The following is a 16,180-nucleotide window of genomic DNA, read 5'->3' as shown; positions in this document are numbered from 1 at the left end:
CTCCGAGGAAATGAGGCAGCCCTGGGTGGGGATAAGGGTGCAGCACTGCAGGCCAGGGGCCTGGGGCCTCGCCCGCTGGAGAGCAGCAGACAGGTGGTTCTCCTCTTGTGTGCGTGTGTGTCGGGGGGTGGGGTGGGAGGTGGCCACAGCATGGCGATTCCATCTCCAGGGCCCCTCAGTCAGAACGCGCCATCGGGATTCTGGTTTGTGTCAGAAATGTCCAAGGGACCCTGGGCACAGATTGCCAGACTTGGTTTGGGGTGCACGATGGAGAGGGTAGTTGTGCATCGTCTTTCTTCACTACAGTGATTAGTGTTCTTTGGTAAAAAAAAAGGAGAAACCTTCAAACAGCAGTGAAGTCTCCAGCCCCCCCGCCCCCACCTGGTGTCACCACTTAGAGACAACTGACCTCTCTGAACCACTTGGGATGTCCTTGTAGATATTTTCTGTGTCATACTTAACACACAAAATTTTGTTTTTATTTTCTTCCACCTGCCTCCCCCGCTCATAAATATATCATGGGTCTCCTTATATTTTCTGTAAATTTAGAATATCCAACAGCATATTTCATAATTTGATTGTCAGTCATTTATTAGCCCCTTCTGTGTGTGTTGACTCCTGGTTGTCCACACTTTTTCCTGTTACAAGTGGTGTTTTGGTGGCCACGCCGACCTGTCCTTACGTTCTTTTGTCCGTGTTTTGTGAAGTTACGTTCCTAGAGGTAAAATCGCAGGGTCCAGAGCATGGCTTTTCTTTTTTAATCGGTTCTGCCAATTTATCTGGGAAACTTGTAAGGCCCCAAAGTCTTCTCTCTCCTCCTCCCGATCCCGGCCCCTGCTTTAAATATATTTTGGTGGTTCCTGAAAGTGAACTTCTTTTCCAGATAGTCCTCTGAAAGGCATGCCTCACAGAGAGGCCCGCAGAGAACGAGTTTCTGGCCAGTGCAGGGACGAGGTGAGAGGGGACGGCCAAGGCTGTGGATGGAACCAAACCCTGGCTCTGTGCCCCCCTTGTGCCACTTCTGTCCCCTCCTCACAGGCCCCTTCCTCAGGGTTTGGGGAGGGGTCGTCCCTAAAGACTGCTGTGTGCCTGAGACGAGACCCTTTGAGGGTTGCGGGCCAAATGTGAATAGTCTCTCTCACTCTGACTTCCATTACAACCTTAGCTGGGAAGCTAAGCATTTGATGGTTGTGTGTGCATGTGTGCATGCGCGTGTGTATGTGCACATGTGTGCACATGCGTGTGTGGGACTTCCTACCCAGAACATAATCTGATGATGCAAAGGAAAAAAATTCTAATAGGATAGTTTTTCACATTTGGCTGTGATTTCCCCAAATTTCTTTAGATGCTTTTGATTATGTTAGCACAGGTATGATTCTGAGTTTGTTTGCAGAGAAGACCTGAGAAATGTTTGGGGCCCTGTGAGCCTCTTTGAATATGTGGATGCTGTTCTGTGGGAAAAGGTTATTCTGCATGACTCCGGGGCTCGCTGAGAACAAGAGGTTAGAAGCTGGGGAAGGTTGTTGATTTCAGCTCACAGCAAGTAACGCCTTGTGCAGTTTCCACCTGTGGGGCGGGTGGAGCCATGGCCCTGTCCACCTGATCTCCCCTGGGCCCCTTCTGTTCCTGGATTTCACTGTGTTCACACAGGTGGGTTGTGCGTCAGGAAGGATCCCTGGGCTGCTCTGGGACTTTTCCTGACCAACCCCATCTCATTGGGAACTTGTGACCCATCTGCCCTGGATTGTACCTGGATTGACAGGCGCTGATCCAGGCTCCTGGTGGTTAGGGCACTTGGGGGACTATTTCCCCACGAAGGAAGGGCAGGCCATGGTGTAGAATCCAGATTCTGCCATGGAGGTGGGGGTAGGCTCTGCTGGGCCAACACCCCAAACAGAGTCTCAGTGTCATTTCAAGGCCGCCTTTAAAATTAGTTTGTTTTTTAAAGAAGCTTGCGCTGAAGAACTTTTGACTAGTCCCAGGGCTGCCACCTAGTGGGGAACTCCAGGAATGGCGGCGGTGCCTTTGCTCTGCGGCAAACCACTGAACTCCTTTGGAGACACTGGGCTTCTCACCTGGCTTATGGGATGTTTAGAAAGTGAAAAATTTGAAGCAGTTTTTATCAAAATGTTGGAGGCACTGCCCACAAGTCAGGGCAGTCTTTTCTAGAAGTGGGACCTTTTCCAGATGTGAGTAGAAGGTACTGATTGACCCAGAAGTCAGAGCTCTCCTTTGGCTCTGTGTGTCCCAGACATGCATGGGCACGTCCTTGTGGGACACCCTTCCCGTCTTGCAGTGGTGGACACTGTCAGGTATGTCCTGGTGTCCTCCAGACATCACTGCCTGCATTTAGACGAACTTAGGTGTCCTTACTTTGTCCTGCACTCAGGGTCCCAGTTCTCATTTGTCAGGTGATTTATTGAAAAGAATAATGTATTATTTCCACCTCATACCATACACAAAAATGTATTCCAGGTTGTTGAAAGATTTACATATATAAAGTAAACTGATACTTTTTAGAAAAATATAACAGAATATTTTCATAATCTCAAAGCAGGAAGGAAGGAACTTTTGAAATAAAACTACCAAAGCGCAAAACATAAAGGAAATATTGATAGGTTTAAAATGTGAAAGCTTAGTGTAGCAAAGACACTGCGGGTAAATTGAAAAGCCACATAATGGGGAAAGATATTTGTAATATAACTAGGAAAGGATGAGTACCTGGAATTTAAAAATAAACTCTACATAAAGAAAGGAAGAGAGAGAAGTAGAGAAAGTATGTATAGTCAATAAACATGAGGAGAGCTGCTCTTTTTAGTAATCAGAAAGCAAGTTAAAAAAAAAATCTCACTTTTTTGTCCATGAGATTGGCAGTACTTTAAAATATTTGACTCTTTCACACTAACCAAGAAGTGGAAAAAACCCAAGATCCTTCATTGAATGAATGGGTAAACAAAATGCGGTACATACATGAAATGGAATGTGATTTATCTTTAAAAAGGAAAGAAATGGTCACATACTTCAACATGGATGAACCTTGAAGACATTATGCTAAATGAGTAAGTCAGTCACAGAAAGATTAATTAGTATATGATTTAATCCCTATGTGGTACCTGGAGTAGCCAGATCCATAGAAACAGAAAGTAGAATGGCGGTTTCCAGGGACCGAGGGGAGGATGGAATGGGGAGTTGTTTTTCAATGGAGACAGAGTTTCAGTTTTGCAAGATGAAAAAGTTCTGGAGACTGGTTGCACAATGATGTGGGCGTATATAACACTACTGAAATGGACACTTAAAAATGTTAGGCTTTGGTCCGGTAGCTCAATTGGCTGGAATGTTATCTCCATAGTCAAAATTGTAGGTTTGATCTCCAGTCAGGGCACATACAAAATCAATCAGCAAATGCATAAGTAAGTGGAACAACTCAGTCAATCTCTCTCTTTCTCTCTCTCGCTCATTCTCTCTCTCTCTCTCTGCTTCTGCCTTCCTCTCTCTTCTTCTCTATGTCTAAAATCAATAAATAGAAAAAAATGTTAAAAATGGTTAGGATAGTTTGTTTGTATTTTGTCATAACTAAATGTGGCTCTATGAAATTTTGGTGAGGATGTGTTGAGGATAGTCACTCCCAGAGCTTGCCCACAGCTGGCAGATCATGCATTGGTAGAGCAATTGATACTGTCCAGAAAGTATGAACACGTCCATATCCTGACACCTGGCCACTCTGCTTCTAGAGTGAAGTCTCACAGGTGTGGGAGAGGAGACGTATACACCAGTGTTCACAGCAGTATCATTTATAACAGCCAAGAAAAGAGAGGGGACAATGTAAATGTTCATCAGTTAGAAAAAGGAGGATGTGTGATATGTTCATGCAGGGAATTACTGCCTGCATCACTTGACCAGACCTCAAAAGCAGCACAAAGTAGGAAGAAGCACACGGCGTATGGCACCACTAGAAACGTCTGAATACATTAGTAGTGTAAAGAAACTTCTGTGCGTGGAGACGGTTGACAGCAAATTCCGGGGAGCGATTAATTCTGGAGGGGAAGAGGGGGGTTTGGGATGAGAAGGGTGCACTGGGGGCTCTAGCAATGCCAGTAATACTGTATTTTTTTGAAAAACAATTTGACACATGTGACAAGATGTTAAGATTAGAGCTAAGTGGTGAGTACTTAAAATGTTATTACTTTATTTGCTATGCTTTTCTGTGTGTTTGTTTGGAAGATACTCGGTTTGTTGTTTTGTTTTTTAATTTTTGAAAAATACTTATTTTTTTAGAGAGAGGGGAAGGAAGGGAGAAAGAGGGAGAGAAACCTCATTGTGAGAGAGAAGCATGGATAGGTTGCCTCTCGCAGGCCCCCTGACCAGGGAGGGACTGAACCCTGACCAGGAGTAGAACTGGAGACCTTTCACTTTGCGGGAAGACGCCAACCAGCTGAGCCACACTGGTCAGGGGTGTCCTTGCTGTTGTTTTTAAAGACTTTAAATGATAGAGTGGGGCACAGTTTTTTTTAAATTTTCTTTTTCTCAGTGTACAGTCCTGTCTGCAACGTGAAGCATTTTTACAAAACAGTGAAGATTTTTAACTGCGTAAGGAACAGATGTACTGTAGGAGTTTTGTATTTTGCTGTCTTTATAAGAGTTTCTTTAAAGGAAAGAGTTTTGCTCTAAAAAAAAAAGGCAAAAAACAGAGCCCTGAGTGAGCTGTTTTTTGAGATTCCCTTCCTCTTCATTAGTCTGCAGTCCTAGGAGCTAATGCTTATGTCTTAGAAGAAAAAACCCCTTTTCTTTGTCTCTGATTTTATTGCTAAATTAGCTGTCCCAGGGCATTTCACGCTCATTGTAGTTGTAACAGAGCACAGGAAGACCTCAGAGATTTTGCAGGGTCTGTTCCAAGCCATCCCAGTACAATGAGCCGCAATCCCCTCACTGGTTGGGAGTCTCACCTTCAGTTTGTAAGAAACAACACCTGTGAAGCACAGTGAAGTGAGGTGCAGTATAACAAGGCCCATGCCTGTATTTAGTACCTCCAGGTTCTGGTTCTCTGCGCTGCAGAGATCTGATAACTCAGGGTCCATGCTGAATAAGCCAGGCGATTTCTGGACTGTTGGAGCTTGCACCAGTAAGCAAGCTTTTCTGGTTCAGTCCTATCACCTGAGGAATAAGGAAACTGAAAGCCAAAGAAGTGGAGTGTGACCTGCCAAGGGCACAGACTCCCCCCATCCCCCCGCCCCCACCCCGAGGTGCTTAGCAGAAGTCAACAGGCTCCTGACAACCTCTCGAGTCATCTTCTTGTTTTTTATTCTCTGGAACAATGCCCCAAGTAACCTGTAATTTGCTCTCTTGCTTAAAAATCTCCCAGGTTGCCCATCTCCCTTAGGACACAGTTTTGGCTTTGGCTGTGAGCCTTGAGATGGAGCCCACTATTCCAGTCTCCTCTTGAACCCACTGTTCTTTGTTTACAGGGCTCCAGTCACTCTGTCCTCCCCTTCTCCTTGTGTCCAGAACACACTGGTCATTCCTGCCTCAGGGCCTTTGTGCTTGCTTACCCCTCTGCCAGGTGTGCTCTTGCTACTGCTCTTCATTTGCATTTAAGCTTAGAAGTCACCTTCTTAGAGAGACCTCCTCAGACCTTCTCATACCTTTTGCTCTGCTGCTCAGAAGTCTCTTCAGCTTATTATCCTACTTTATTTTCTATTTTCTTGAGGGCTCTTATTCTGCCTAGAAGTTATTTATTTGGTCTTTCTTCCTTTCTATCTACCTGCCTGTCCACCTGGGTGTTCATATCCTCCCACAAGCCACGGCCTGTATGTGTTCAGTTAGGTGGCACCGCCAGCATCTAGAACATCACTAGAACAGGTCAGGCACTTGTGTTGGGGGTCCTCAACACCTGGGGGTCCAAACCCCAGGTTTGGTGATTGTTGGGGAGACTCACAAGATTCAATGTATAATAATTACACTCATGGCTAAATTTTATTTCAGCGAAAGGACACAAAGCAAAATTGGCAACGGGAAGAGGTGTGTGGGGCGAAGTCCAGAGGAAACCAGGTGCAGGTTCCGACCGGCCTCCCTGTGGAGCGACACAGGGCATGCTCAGTTCCCCCAGTACTGAAGCATGACAGCACATGCGAGGTGTTGTTGTGTTGTTTTCAGGGAAGCCCAGGGATTTTCCCGGGGGCTGGCCCCACAGCCACTGCTGCCTACCATGTACTGAGATTTCAGACTGCCGGGAGAAAGCTGTACTCAGCCTAACCCACACTGTTTGTCTGATCCAGGCATCGGGAACCCCTCTTATTACTTGGGGCAAGTTTTATATCCGTGTAGGGAACTATTTGCCACTCCGTTTCCAGGCACCAGCCAAGAGTGAACTTGTAAGCAGGGCTTTCTAAGGATAGAAGTCTTGGGCCTGCTAGGGTAACACCCTTTTGCACATTACTTAAGAAATGTTTATGAACAAATGAATCACCCACTGTGACTGCAGGGCCAGTGGAATCAGAGCTTGGCCTCCAAAGGCCAGAGGCTGTGACCTCTCCTCCCTGGTCAGCAGTTCTACCCTTAGACCCAGGGAGGTAAGAGTGGTCAATCTGTCCTTCCTGCTGCCAGGCTGTTGGTAAGTGTGGCTGTCTGGTCCCCAGGTATTGAAGCACAACGGGTCTTCAGAAATTCTCAACAAGCTGTATGACACGGCCATGGACAAGCTGGAGGTGGTTAAGAAGGACTACGATGCCCTGCGGAAGAGGTACAGCGAGAAAGTCGCCATCCACAACTCGGACCTGAGCCGGCTGGAGCAGCTGGAGGAGGAGAACCAGCGCCTGCTGAAGCAGACCGAAATGCTCACCCAGCAGAGGGACACAGCCATCCAGCTGCAGCACCAGTGCGCCCTCTCCCTGAGGAGGTGGGGGCTGGGGCCACTGGGGGCCAGAGGGACCTCCTTTGCTTGGGCCGCTCTCCTCTGTGGGCTTGTGGTTATCCACAAGGCTCCCAGACACTACCAGAGGGTAAAGCAGCTCGGCAGTTGTGCTTTTTCGAAAAATGCTTATTTCCAGGAAACACTTTTTTTTTTTTTTTGGCACTCACTGTGTCCTGGGAGTTGTCATTCTTGTCTGAACAGCCTCAGCATGTTCCAACCACCCCAGTGCCTAGGGCTCCCACAGGCCTCTCTTCTCTGTCAGTCACCTACCTGGCAAATAGCAAAGTTAATCGTCTTAGGTATTGTTTTTCCCAAACTTTGATTTTTTAGTAAGGTATATGATCTGTAGGGATGTGAGCCCTGGCCTCAGGCAATGTTTTGTAAAGTACACTCCTGCAGAATACTGGTTCCTGGGAGCACTCATTGGCCTCACGTGAGAAGCGGTCTCTGGCTGTGAAAAGGTCTGGGAATTGCCAGGTTGCCCAAGGACGGGTACCTGCAGTGTGGGGCTCCTCGGAGCATTCAGTCTGGTGCTGAGCACTGGACTGTCTTAGACAGGGATGCAGAATGCAGTGTTTCCCAAACGTAAGTCATCAAAGGACATACTTTTTTTTTCTTTTAAATGGAGAGCCGTGCAGGAGATTGGCGTCTACAGAACACACTTTCTGCAGTGTTATTCTGGACGCTAGAGCCTTAGGCTCTTAACCTGCAGGGCTGCCTTTGTGTAAGTTACCTCCTGGCCTGGAAGGACCAGCTGTGCTCTGACACCAGCCTGGTGACTCTGGGCCAGCCAACTGCATCTCCTTTTCTGTATTTGAGAAATGAGGTGGGTGGATTAAATGACCATTAAGTTCCCTTTTATCTCTCATATACTGTGATTCTAGCATTAAAAAAAAATGTAGCTTGACTGTGGGAGAAATTCGCTGTTGTTTCTAGTAGAGCAGGGGGCATGAAGTCCTCGGTTCAGCTTTTGGTTTTGCAAATGCTGAGGAAAATTCCAGGTCCGGGGCACTGGCACTCCGTGACTTTTCTCTCTCAGGGGTGTAGAGAATGAGCTCCCTTGAAACTTCATGCTTGACTGTCCAGCACAACAGAGCTGACCGGGCCAGTCCCCGCCACCCCCCACGTCCTGGCTGCCTTTCTCCCCCAGGTTCGAGGCGATCCACCACGAGCTAAACAAGGCCACGGCCCAGAATAAGGACCTGCAGTGGGAGATGGAGCTGCTGCAGTCGGAGCTGACAGAGCTGAGGACCACACAGGCGAAAACCGCCAAGGAGTCCGAGAAGTATAAGGAGGAGCGGGACGCAGTGTACAGCGAGTACAAGCTCATCATGAGCGAGCGTGACCAGGTCATCTCGGAGCTGGACAAACTGCAGACCGAGGTGGAGCTGGCCGAGTCCAAGCTCAAAAGCAGCACGTCAGAGAAGAAGGCGGCCAGCGAGGAGATGGAGGCACTGCGACAGGTAGGTGGTTGGGCAGCTGGCCCCCCAGACCCTGGGAGAGCAGCGAGGAAGGAAGGGCTGTGGTGCACACCGTGTCTGACCAGCAGCATGCCCCTGTGTCAGAGTGCAGGGCTGGGTTACTGGACACTGCCCAGGGTATTGCTGAGTTCACTACGCTTAGTGCCTAGCTCTAATCTGGGCTACAGGGTTGTAAGGCGAGCTCTGGCTGTGGTCTCAGGCCTCCACAGCTTACAGTGTAGGAAGAAAGTCAGGTCACATGCCCAGATACTCATGTGCTCCAGGTACAGACACTCACATTCAAACCCATTGTGAAGTAAGTGTTGATCAGTCTGGTGCTGAAGGTCAGTGGTATCTCAGGGACTTGCTTGTTAAGAAGCTTGATCCCAAGGCCAACTTCCCAAAGCCATAGATACCTTTGGCTTTGTGAGTCAGGAGAATACCCTTAGGGCTCTTTCCCAGCATCTGATGAATCTGCTTTTTAAAAGGGGCAGCCTGGCTCCTACTGGGAAGATAGTATAGTAGGCTGTGCCTGAGGCCCTTCTGCCATCTTGCTTCCTAGGGGACACGCCTCCAGGGTCAGGGGCCTGAGGTTCATTAGCATTAGAGTTAGCTTGCCCCTGAGGGCTCAGTGTGGATTCTTGAACCTTCCTGCTGGTCTCTGGGCCTCTTCAGGGACAGCCCTCACCCCCAAGTGCAGATGTGTCCCACTCACTCCCTGATTTGAGGTTTCCTCCCCATCCTGTTGGTCAGTGTTGTGGCTCTGTTTGGAACTGCTGGACTTGATCATAGCAGACTTTTTTCCCGTTGAAATGTTACTTTTCTATGCAGGTCACTTGTCATGCAGCTTTTAAAAATGATCTGTGACAACTGAAAACCAAGGTGTTAGAGGCTGGGCAAATTGGCAGGGGATGGCAGGCCCTGGGCTGCTGGAGCTGGAGCCTCCTGGACCGAACACCAGGCAGGGCCGATGCCCCAGGGGTGGCCCGGCTCTGGGTGGCTTTCTTGGACAGTGACATCACCTCATGCCCAGGTAGTGCTAGGGGCCATGGATGCAGGGAAAACAGGCTGGGAGAGCAGCCCTTCTCAGTCATGTGACCTCTTATTTTTCTGGATTCAGTTTCCTCATCTACAAGATGGAAATGATAATAGATAGCATCTGCCTCGTGGGTGGTTATGTCAGGCACATGATTTAATATTGAAAACACACTTAGAACTGTGCCCACTCCAAGTAGGCATAACTTGAGTTTTTATTATTAAGATGACTATTAGCTACTTTGTGAGGAACCCTATGAAATTGTTTTTGTAGGCAAAAATGGACCAACTAATGGCAATTTCATATCAAGGGAGCGAGACTTCCAGACCATCAAGGTGAAAGCCATTGTGAAAAGGAGAATTTACTTTGATGAAATTTGTAAGAGATCATGAGAAGCAATTTTTAATAAGCAAATACAGTGTATTAGGACTTGGTAATTGTCCTAAAAAAGCTACCAACTCATTTCCACACACTGACATCTGAGAGCTTTTAATGGTTGGGAGAATGTTATATCCAACAAGGAAAACAAAATGATAGAGTAAAACTTTGAAAATGATTGAGTCAGTCTCTAAACCAAGAAGTCGAGGACGATGTGTCAGGCACGTAAGAGGTGAGCTTGGGACAGGACCACAGCCCACGTGGAGGGGTTTTGGGGTTATGAGGTGAACTGTGCCCTCTGTAGGTGGTGGGGAGCACCAAGAAAGACGCAGAACCCCTGACTCCCTGAGGTTTCAGCAGCTGGTGGCAGCCTGTCACCCCACTGCCCGCATTCACGCGTGCCCTTCAGCCTGGAGCCTGGTTCCCGGCCTTCGCAGGGGGCATTGGCTCTGCATCAGGTCTGCCCATCAGCTGAGGCAGGACTCTTTTCCAGGCGCTGACCTGAGTCCGCAGGCAGGAGAGCGGAGCATCCTTCCCCCCCCCCCGCCCCCACAACAGCTTCCAGAACTGAAACCCTCTGCTCCTTCTCTACTTTGTCTGGCTTCTTTCCTAAGACCACTCTCATATTCACCCAGAATAGGTTGGTGGCCTGGCACCTTTTGGCTCTGAGGTATGGACGGGAGGGCTTTAATCTCCTCATGGCCTGACAGACCCCCTGGTGTGGGCTCTTCCCCTGCTGGGGGCTGAGGTGCAGTCCGCAGGCCTTTCCTCTGGCTTCATGCCCATGCAGGGTGAGTGTCTTGTGAAAACCAGCCCATCTCTTCCTTAGCCCGTGGCCCGGAGGTCACCCAGGGTGGCAGAAGGAGATCATGGGTGGTGCTTTTGCAGACAGATCTGCATGGTGTGGAAGAAGCAGCACAGGAGCAAGAGCCCTGGAGGCCTGGGTTCTGGGCTCAGCTCCCTGAGGCGGGTCCTTAGGGGCAGTCACTTCCGGGCCCTGAGGTTCCTCGTTGGTATAATCAGGGGCCTGGACAAAGGGACCTTAGCTCCCCAGTTCTCCTGCCCTTTTAAATTAGGATGCTGCATTCCTCCTCTGCCCTCTTGATGAAGCTAAGCATTATATACTTCCAGGGTTTCTCAGAAGGGAGTGGTGTTTTGGGGGTGTTCTCATTTTGGAGACTAACAGTGATGGGAGCCCAGTGGAAAGAAGGGGAGATGGGGAGAGGGGGGGCTCTGCCTGGTTGCCTGGCGTTGGTCCCTCTTTGTTGCCACCTCTGGCCTTCAGCTTGAGATGATTACCCAGGGCCAGAAGGAAAGACCTTTCATTGAAACCACATGTAACATAGTTCAAGTAGAAAACTATATTACTATAGAACACCAAGTGAAATATAAACTTAAGAAAATATTATTGTTAAACCTATTAGCACTGTTAAGTTCTTGATAGAATTAGTAAAAATAATTGTTTCTAAAAAATACCAAAACACCCATCATTGCATAAAAATGGGGAAAAAAATTGACTTGCCCCTGGGAACTGAGTTCTCAGCAGAGCATGCCACTGTCTCAAGGTTCGGTGTTATTTTCTGTGCAGATTTTTCCCCAGTTCTTTCTGATCCTGTACGTGAGAGACAAGGGGGGAGTGATAAGCTGACTGCATACATTTTCCTGTCCCCCTCATACTTGTCTCTTGGCTGAACTTCTGAGATCTTTTTGAACGTGTTTTAGCGGAGGCTGCATTGCTGTCTGCTGTGGAGTCAGTGGAAGCATTCTTGGTGTGTTTGTCTTCCTTATTTTTATTGCTCAGAGGTGGAGATTCCCAACGCAGAGGCAGTTGTATCTGTTCCTCTCCTGTCTTGTTTGTGTTTTGCTTCTTCAGAAAGCCTTTGAGGTAGCATAGGAGTTACTTTTGCAATAGACACTTGCTTGTCATTTCCCCCGTGTTTTCTAGAGGAATTAGTGACACAGAGGGAGCTTTCTCTATGAGCACTTCCAAGAGTTTGATTTGAAATTTTAATGGAGCGTGCAGTGCTTTGAGGAAGTGTCAAGAAGCAGATGCTTCAGATTTCAGCTTTGAAAATGAGCTGAGATACAGGGGACTTCACCAGCAAAAATGCTGCTGTTTTTTTTCAGATACGGAGTTATTTAAAAATAACTCTGTATGCTGGAGTCTGAAAACCGGAATATGGAAACCGGTGCTGCAGAAGCAGAGTTGTGACTTACCACGACCACTGTCTGGACCCTTCACTGCACTCAAGCCTTGTGTCATTATGTTGTGTTGTGGGTGCACTTTAGAGAGATGTGCTGGCTCTTCGTAGGTACAAACCACACAAGTGGCAGCTGGAACAAGCCCTCCAGGGGAGGCACTCCACCTGGGCCAGTGCGACCTCGGCTGAGGAGGCACTAGGGTTCTAGTCCAGGCTCTGTGTGTGGTTGTGAGAATTCGGACTGGACCTTAATGTCACTGGGGGTCTGAGTGTGGCTGTGGGGCTTGTGGTCACTGGTGTGTGTGTGGGGATGGTACAGGCATAGCAGGGTGGTGTTGGGATGGCTGTGGCTGGGATCCTGCTGTTTCCCTCCATCTAGCTCCCAAGAGGTCAGATGGTACTTCTGAGCCGGAAGGCACAGTAACCTCCTCCTCTGGTTGCCCCTCATTCCTACCAGATTAAAGACACGGTAACTATGGATGCCGGGAGAGCCAACAAGGAGGCTGAAATTCTTCGAAAGCAGTGCAAAGCTCTGTGCCAGGAGCTGAAGGAAGCCCTCCAGGAGGCAGATGTGGCCAAGTGCCGGAGGGACTGGGCCTTCCAGGAGCGCGACAAGATCGTGGCAGAACGGGATAGCATCCGGTACGGGGCCCCCGGGCTGGGCTGGCCTGGCCTCAGGTCTCCCCAGGACACATGGGGTCTGTGGGGAGGGCCACAATCATTTGCCACATGTCCAGGTAAGGACAATCATTTACTCTCATGTCCATGAGAGTAACTAGGTTCTTCCCTCTCACCCTACATGGTGCCCCCACCTTGCCTCAGAGCACAGGTATTTTCCACTGTGTCTTTCCATCCTATTCCACTTCAACCTAGGCGTCCGAGCGTGCACTAAGAAGTGGCACAAGACCAGATTTTATTTTTATTCTAAGTTCTGGCAATCAGAACTGAATTCTCTCTGTTAGCATTCATTGTGTACCTACTACGTGCCAGGATCTCAGGTCGTTTGAGCAAGGAGACCCTGGGAGACGGCCTCCAAGGATCCCAGGTGGCTGTGATGCCTGCGAGGGGCTGGCACTGTGGGGCTCTGGGCCACTTTGTCAGACAGGGCAGTGGGGAGGGAAGATGTGTGGACAGGGAATTCCAGGGCCACAGGCAGAGCTGTGGTGGGGGCATGGAGGGCACTGGGCTGGGGGGAGTGGGTCTCCCCAGAAAGCATGGTATTTGAGCCAGAACTTAAGCATGAGTGGGATTTTTTCAGATGGAGCGGGGGAAGGGCATTGTAACCTGAGCACACCTCATGAGCAAAGGTGTGGTGTGATCAGGGCAGGGATGTGGGTGTGAAGTCACAGAACAGGCAGCCGACAGTGCTCCCGAGCGCAGGTTGTTAGGGCCTTAAAAGGGAGGCCTGGGAATGTAGACTGGATCCTTGGTTGAGGTAGAGCCAGAAGAGGCTGGAGGTAGGGTGGGGTGTTGGTAGTGAGCAAGGGCTTGGCAATGAGAGATTCTGAAAGATCCCTTGTGGCCTTTTTAAGGAGAGAGCAATGTCCACCCAGGCAGGTCAGGAGATGAGGGTTCAGTGTTGGGAGGCTATGGGCCCATGGAGAAGCAGGGACAGTTCTCAGGGTCCATCCAGTAGCAGGATGCAGTTCTGGGGATGGTGCAGGGCACAAATTCTCTTGCTGCTAGGTCCCCTGTCTCTGTCTCCACCTCCTCTCTGAATGGCTGAGGTGGTCCCAAGGTCCCAGAAGCCATATGTCCTATAGCAGAGGGTTGTTAAGCCTGCCCTTTGTACCTGCATAGAGCTCAGGGCTGCGGAGATGCATGAGTCATGATTCCTGTCTGAGGCAGGGGGTCTCAGTCTGATTGTGGGCTGGGAGGCAGCTCTGGAAAGGCCTGTGGGTGGGTGGCTATGAGGCATTTGGCCAGTGCTGGAGCACAGGGCTGCCAGGTGGGCTGGGGCAAGATGCAGTTTTTGACCCCAGGCACATTGACAGTGAAGCAGTGGGGTGAGCACTGGATGTGTGGAGCCCAGAGCTTATTGCCTGGTAACTGGGAGGTGTCTGTTCTGCTGGGTCCTCAGCATTACCTTTGTCCCTCAGTGGGGTTAGCCTTGATGGCCTACTTCTAAACCTGCAAACATTCCTGTGCATCTGGGGGCAAGGTGGGAGCCTGGGGTATTCACTGCAGGCTGTGAGTCCTCCGTCCCTGACCTCTCTTGGTGACCTTGCCCTTTGCCTCTTCTGCCAGGACACTCTGCGACAATTTGAGGCGGGAGCGGGACAGGGCAGTGACAGAGCTGGCTGAGGCCCTGCGCAGCCTGGATGACACTCGCAAACAGAAGAACGACGTCAGCCGGGAGCTTAAGGAGCTCAAGTATGCTGGGGTGGCGCCTTCGTGGGCCGCACTTGCACCTGGGAATGGAGTGCCCACCTCCCCTCTCAGGGCAGGGCCTGGCCATGTGTCCCTTCTCTTTCCCCCGTACTCTGTCAATCTGTAGAAAGGCTTCAGATGCTGCCTCCACGTGGAGAGTTAATTAGAAACTCGTAGATGAACAGAGAAAATGATAGCAGTCCTTTGAGCACATGGAGCTGTGCACCGTGCACAAAGACATAGGAAGAAAGGGCCCTGCTCACAGGCAGGTTGTCTGGGGACAGGTAGGCATGCACTGTCCGCTCATTCATTCCCTCCGTTCCTCACTCATTCATCAACTCAGCAAGGATTAACCCAGTGCCTGCTCTGTTTGCATCAGGCCTGAGGGAGGCCCAGGGGAAACAGCTAAGCAGGCCCACCAGGTCCTTGCTCTGTGAGGCTCATAGCACACAGGAGACAGACCACAGGCAGCCATCAGAGAGGCGAGGGCATAAAAGAACAAAGCAACAACAGATTGTGGTGCAGAGTTTTGCAGGTGATTGTGACCACCAGTCAGCAGTCTGTCCTGCTGTGTTTGGATGCCTGTCTGGAAGAGACTGTTCGGGATGTCAGACAACCCAGCTCAGGAACAGCCCTGCCCCCAGGGGTGTCCCTTAAGATATGGTGACTCTAAGTAGTGGATTGAAAACACAAAGATCAAAGTTTAAGAGAGAAATTGGCAGAGGCCAGTAGTTGCTACTAGAGCCAGATTTTAGTTGAGAAGCAGTGGTTCTCTGTCCATTCCAGGGACTTCCCACGCTGGTAGAGTGGAGAAGGAAGGTGACAAGCCCTTGAGTGTGAGTGCGCAAACCTTGCTGACTCAGGGTGTGCCTTTCAGAAGGGAGTACAGCTCCCCTTCTCATTCAGTAACATCTAACATAAGACAAGCAGCTTCGTTTATTAAATAAAAACCTAGAACCTCTGGGGCCTGAGTGCTCTAAAGAAAACTTCAGGGTTTCAGGCAAAGACACAGTCTCTCCAGGGACCCACCTTGGGTCTAGCAAGTGATGGAATCACATTAAGTTCCGGCCTAGCCCCTCTGGGGCTTCAACATGGGAGGAGGTTTCCATTTTAATTGCGCTGGAGTTGCCAAGGCTGAGAAAGTCAGCTTCCTTGATTCATTCAGCACATCTGTGTTTGCATCTCCTTCCTGCTGAGTTCTCTAACCTATGGGTGCTGTGATGCAGTCTGTGCTGCTACACCAGAAGCAATGGTGGGAAAGAGATGAGGCGGGTGCAGTCAGCTTTGAACAAAGAGCTCCAGGCTGCACAGAGGGTATTAGGCCCCAGGAGGAGGCTTTGGAGCTTTGCCCAGGAGGCTGGGTAGCATTCTAGAGCTGGCCAGTGAGAGCACAGCCCAGCCAGAGGTGTGAACCTGGGAGCATGTTTTCTTGGGAAGGAAACAAAAGTAGGTCACAAGTGTGCCAGGAGCCCAATAGGCAGGGCTGATGAGTTGGGAAGGTGGTCTGGGCCCAGGTTTTAGGAAGAAGGGCATTATATGCAAGTGACTGTGGTATAGGACAAAGTTACTGTGTCTTTTTGCATCTTCTTAACTGGGTCTTTCAAAGAGCTTAAGTTTTATTTTGATCAAGTCCAACTTATTAATATTTTTAAATCAATTTTTATTTAATATATTTTGTTGATTATGCTATTACAGGTGTCCCAGTTCCCTTCACCCTGGACACCCCCTCCCACCCACATTCACCCCCTATAGTTCATGTCCATGTGTCATACTTGTAAGTTCTTTAGCTTCTACATGTCCCATGCTATTCTTGCCCTCCCCCTGTCTA

The 16,180-nt window shown here is 49.4% G+C and overlaps 1 protein-coding gene across 3 annotated transcripts in view; it reads left to right on the top strand.

Annotated features, from left to right (window-relative positions):
- DLG5 (discs large MAGUK scaffold protein 5) overlaps positions 1 to 16,180 on the top strand; it is a 132,243-nt gene that overhangs the window by 76,028 nt on the left and 40,035 nt on the right. For all 3 annotated transcript variants that reach the window (XM_037130581.2, XM_037130582.2, XM_037130580.2), the window contains 4 exons: positions 6,633 to 6,892; positions 8,058 to 8,370; positions 12,440 to 12,624; positions 14,230 to 14,355. In XM_037130581.2, coding sequence (XP_036986476.2) covers positions 6,633 to 6,892; positions 8,058 to 8,370; positions 12,440 to 12,624; positions 14,230 to 14,355 — 884 coding nt within the window. The remainder of the gene's footprint in view (positions 1 to 6,632; positions 6,893 to 8,057; positions 8,371 to 12,439; positions 12,625 to 14,229; positions 14,356 to 16,180) is intronic.

Source organism: Artibeus jamaicensis, unplaced genomic scaffold, assembly GCF_021234435.1.
Source record: "Artibeus jamaicensis isolate MK-2021 breed Jamaican fruit bat unplaced genomic scaffold, CSHL_Jam_final contig_332, whole genome shotgun sequence".
Taxonomy (NCBI): Eukaryota; Metazoa; Chordata; class Mammalia; order Chiroptera; family Phyllostomidae; genus Artibeus; species Artibeus jamaicensis.
The sequence above is the reverse complement of the archived record's forward strand: the minus strand, read 5'-3'. Positions and strand labels throughout refer to the sequence as shown.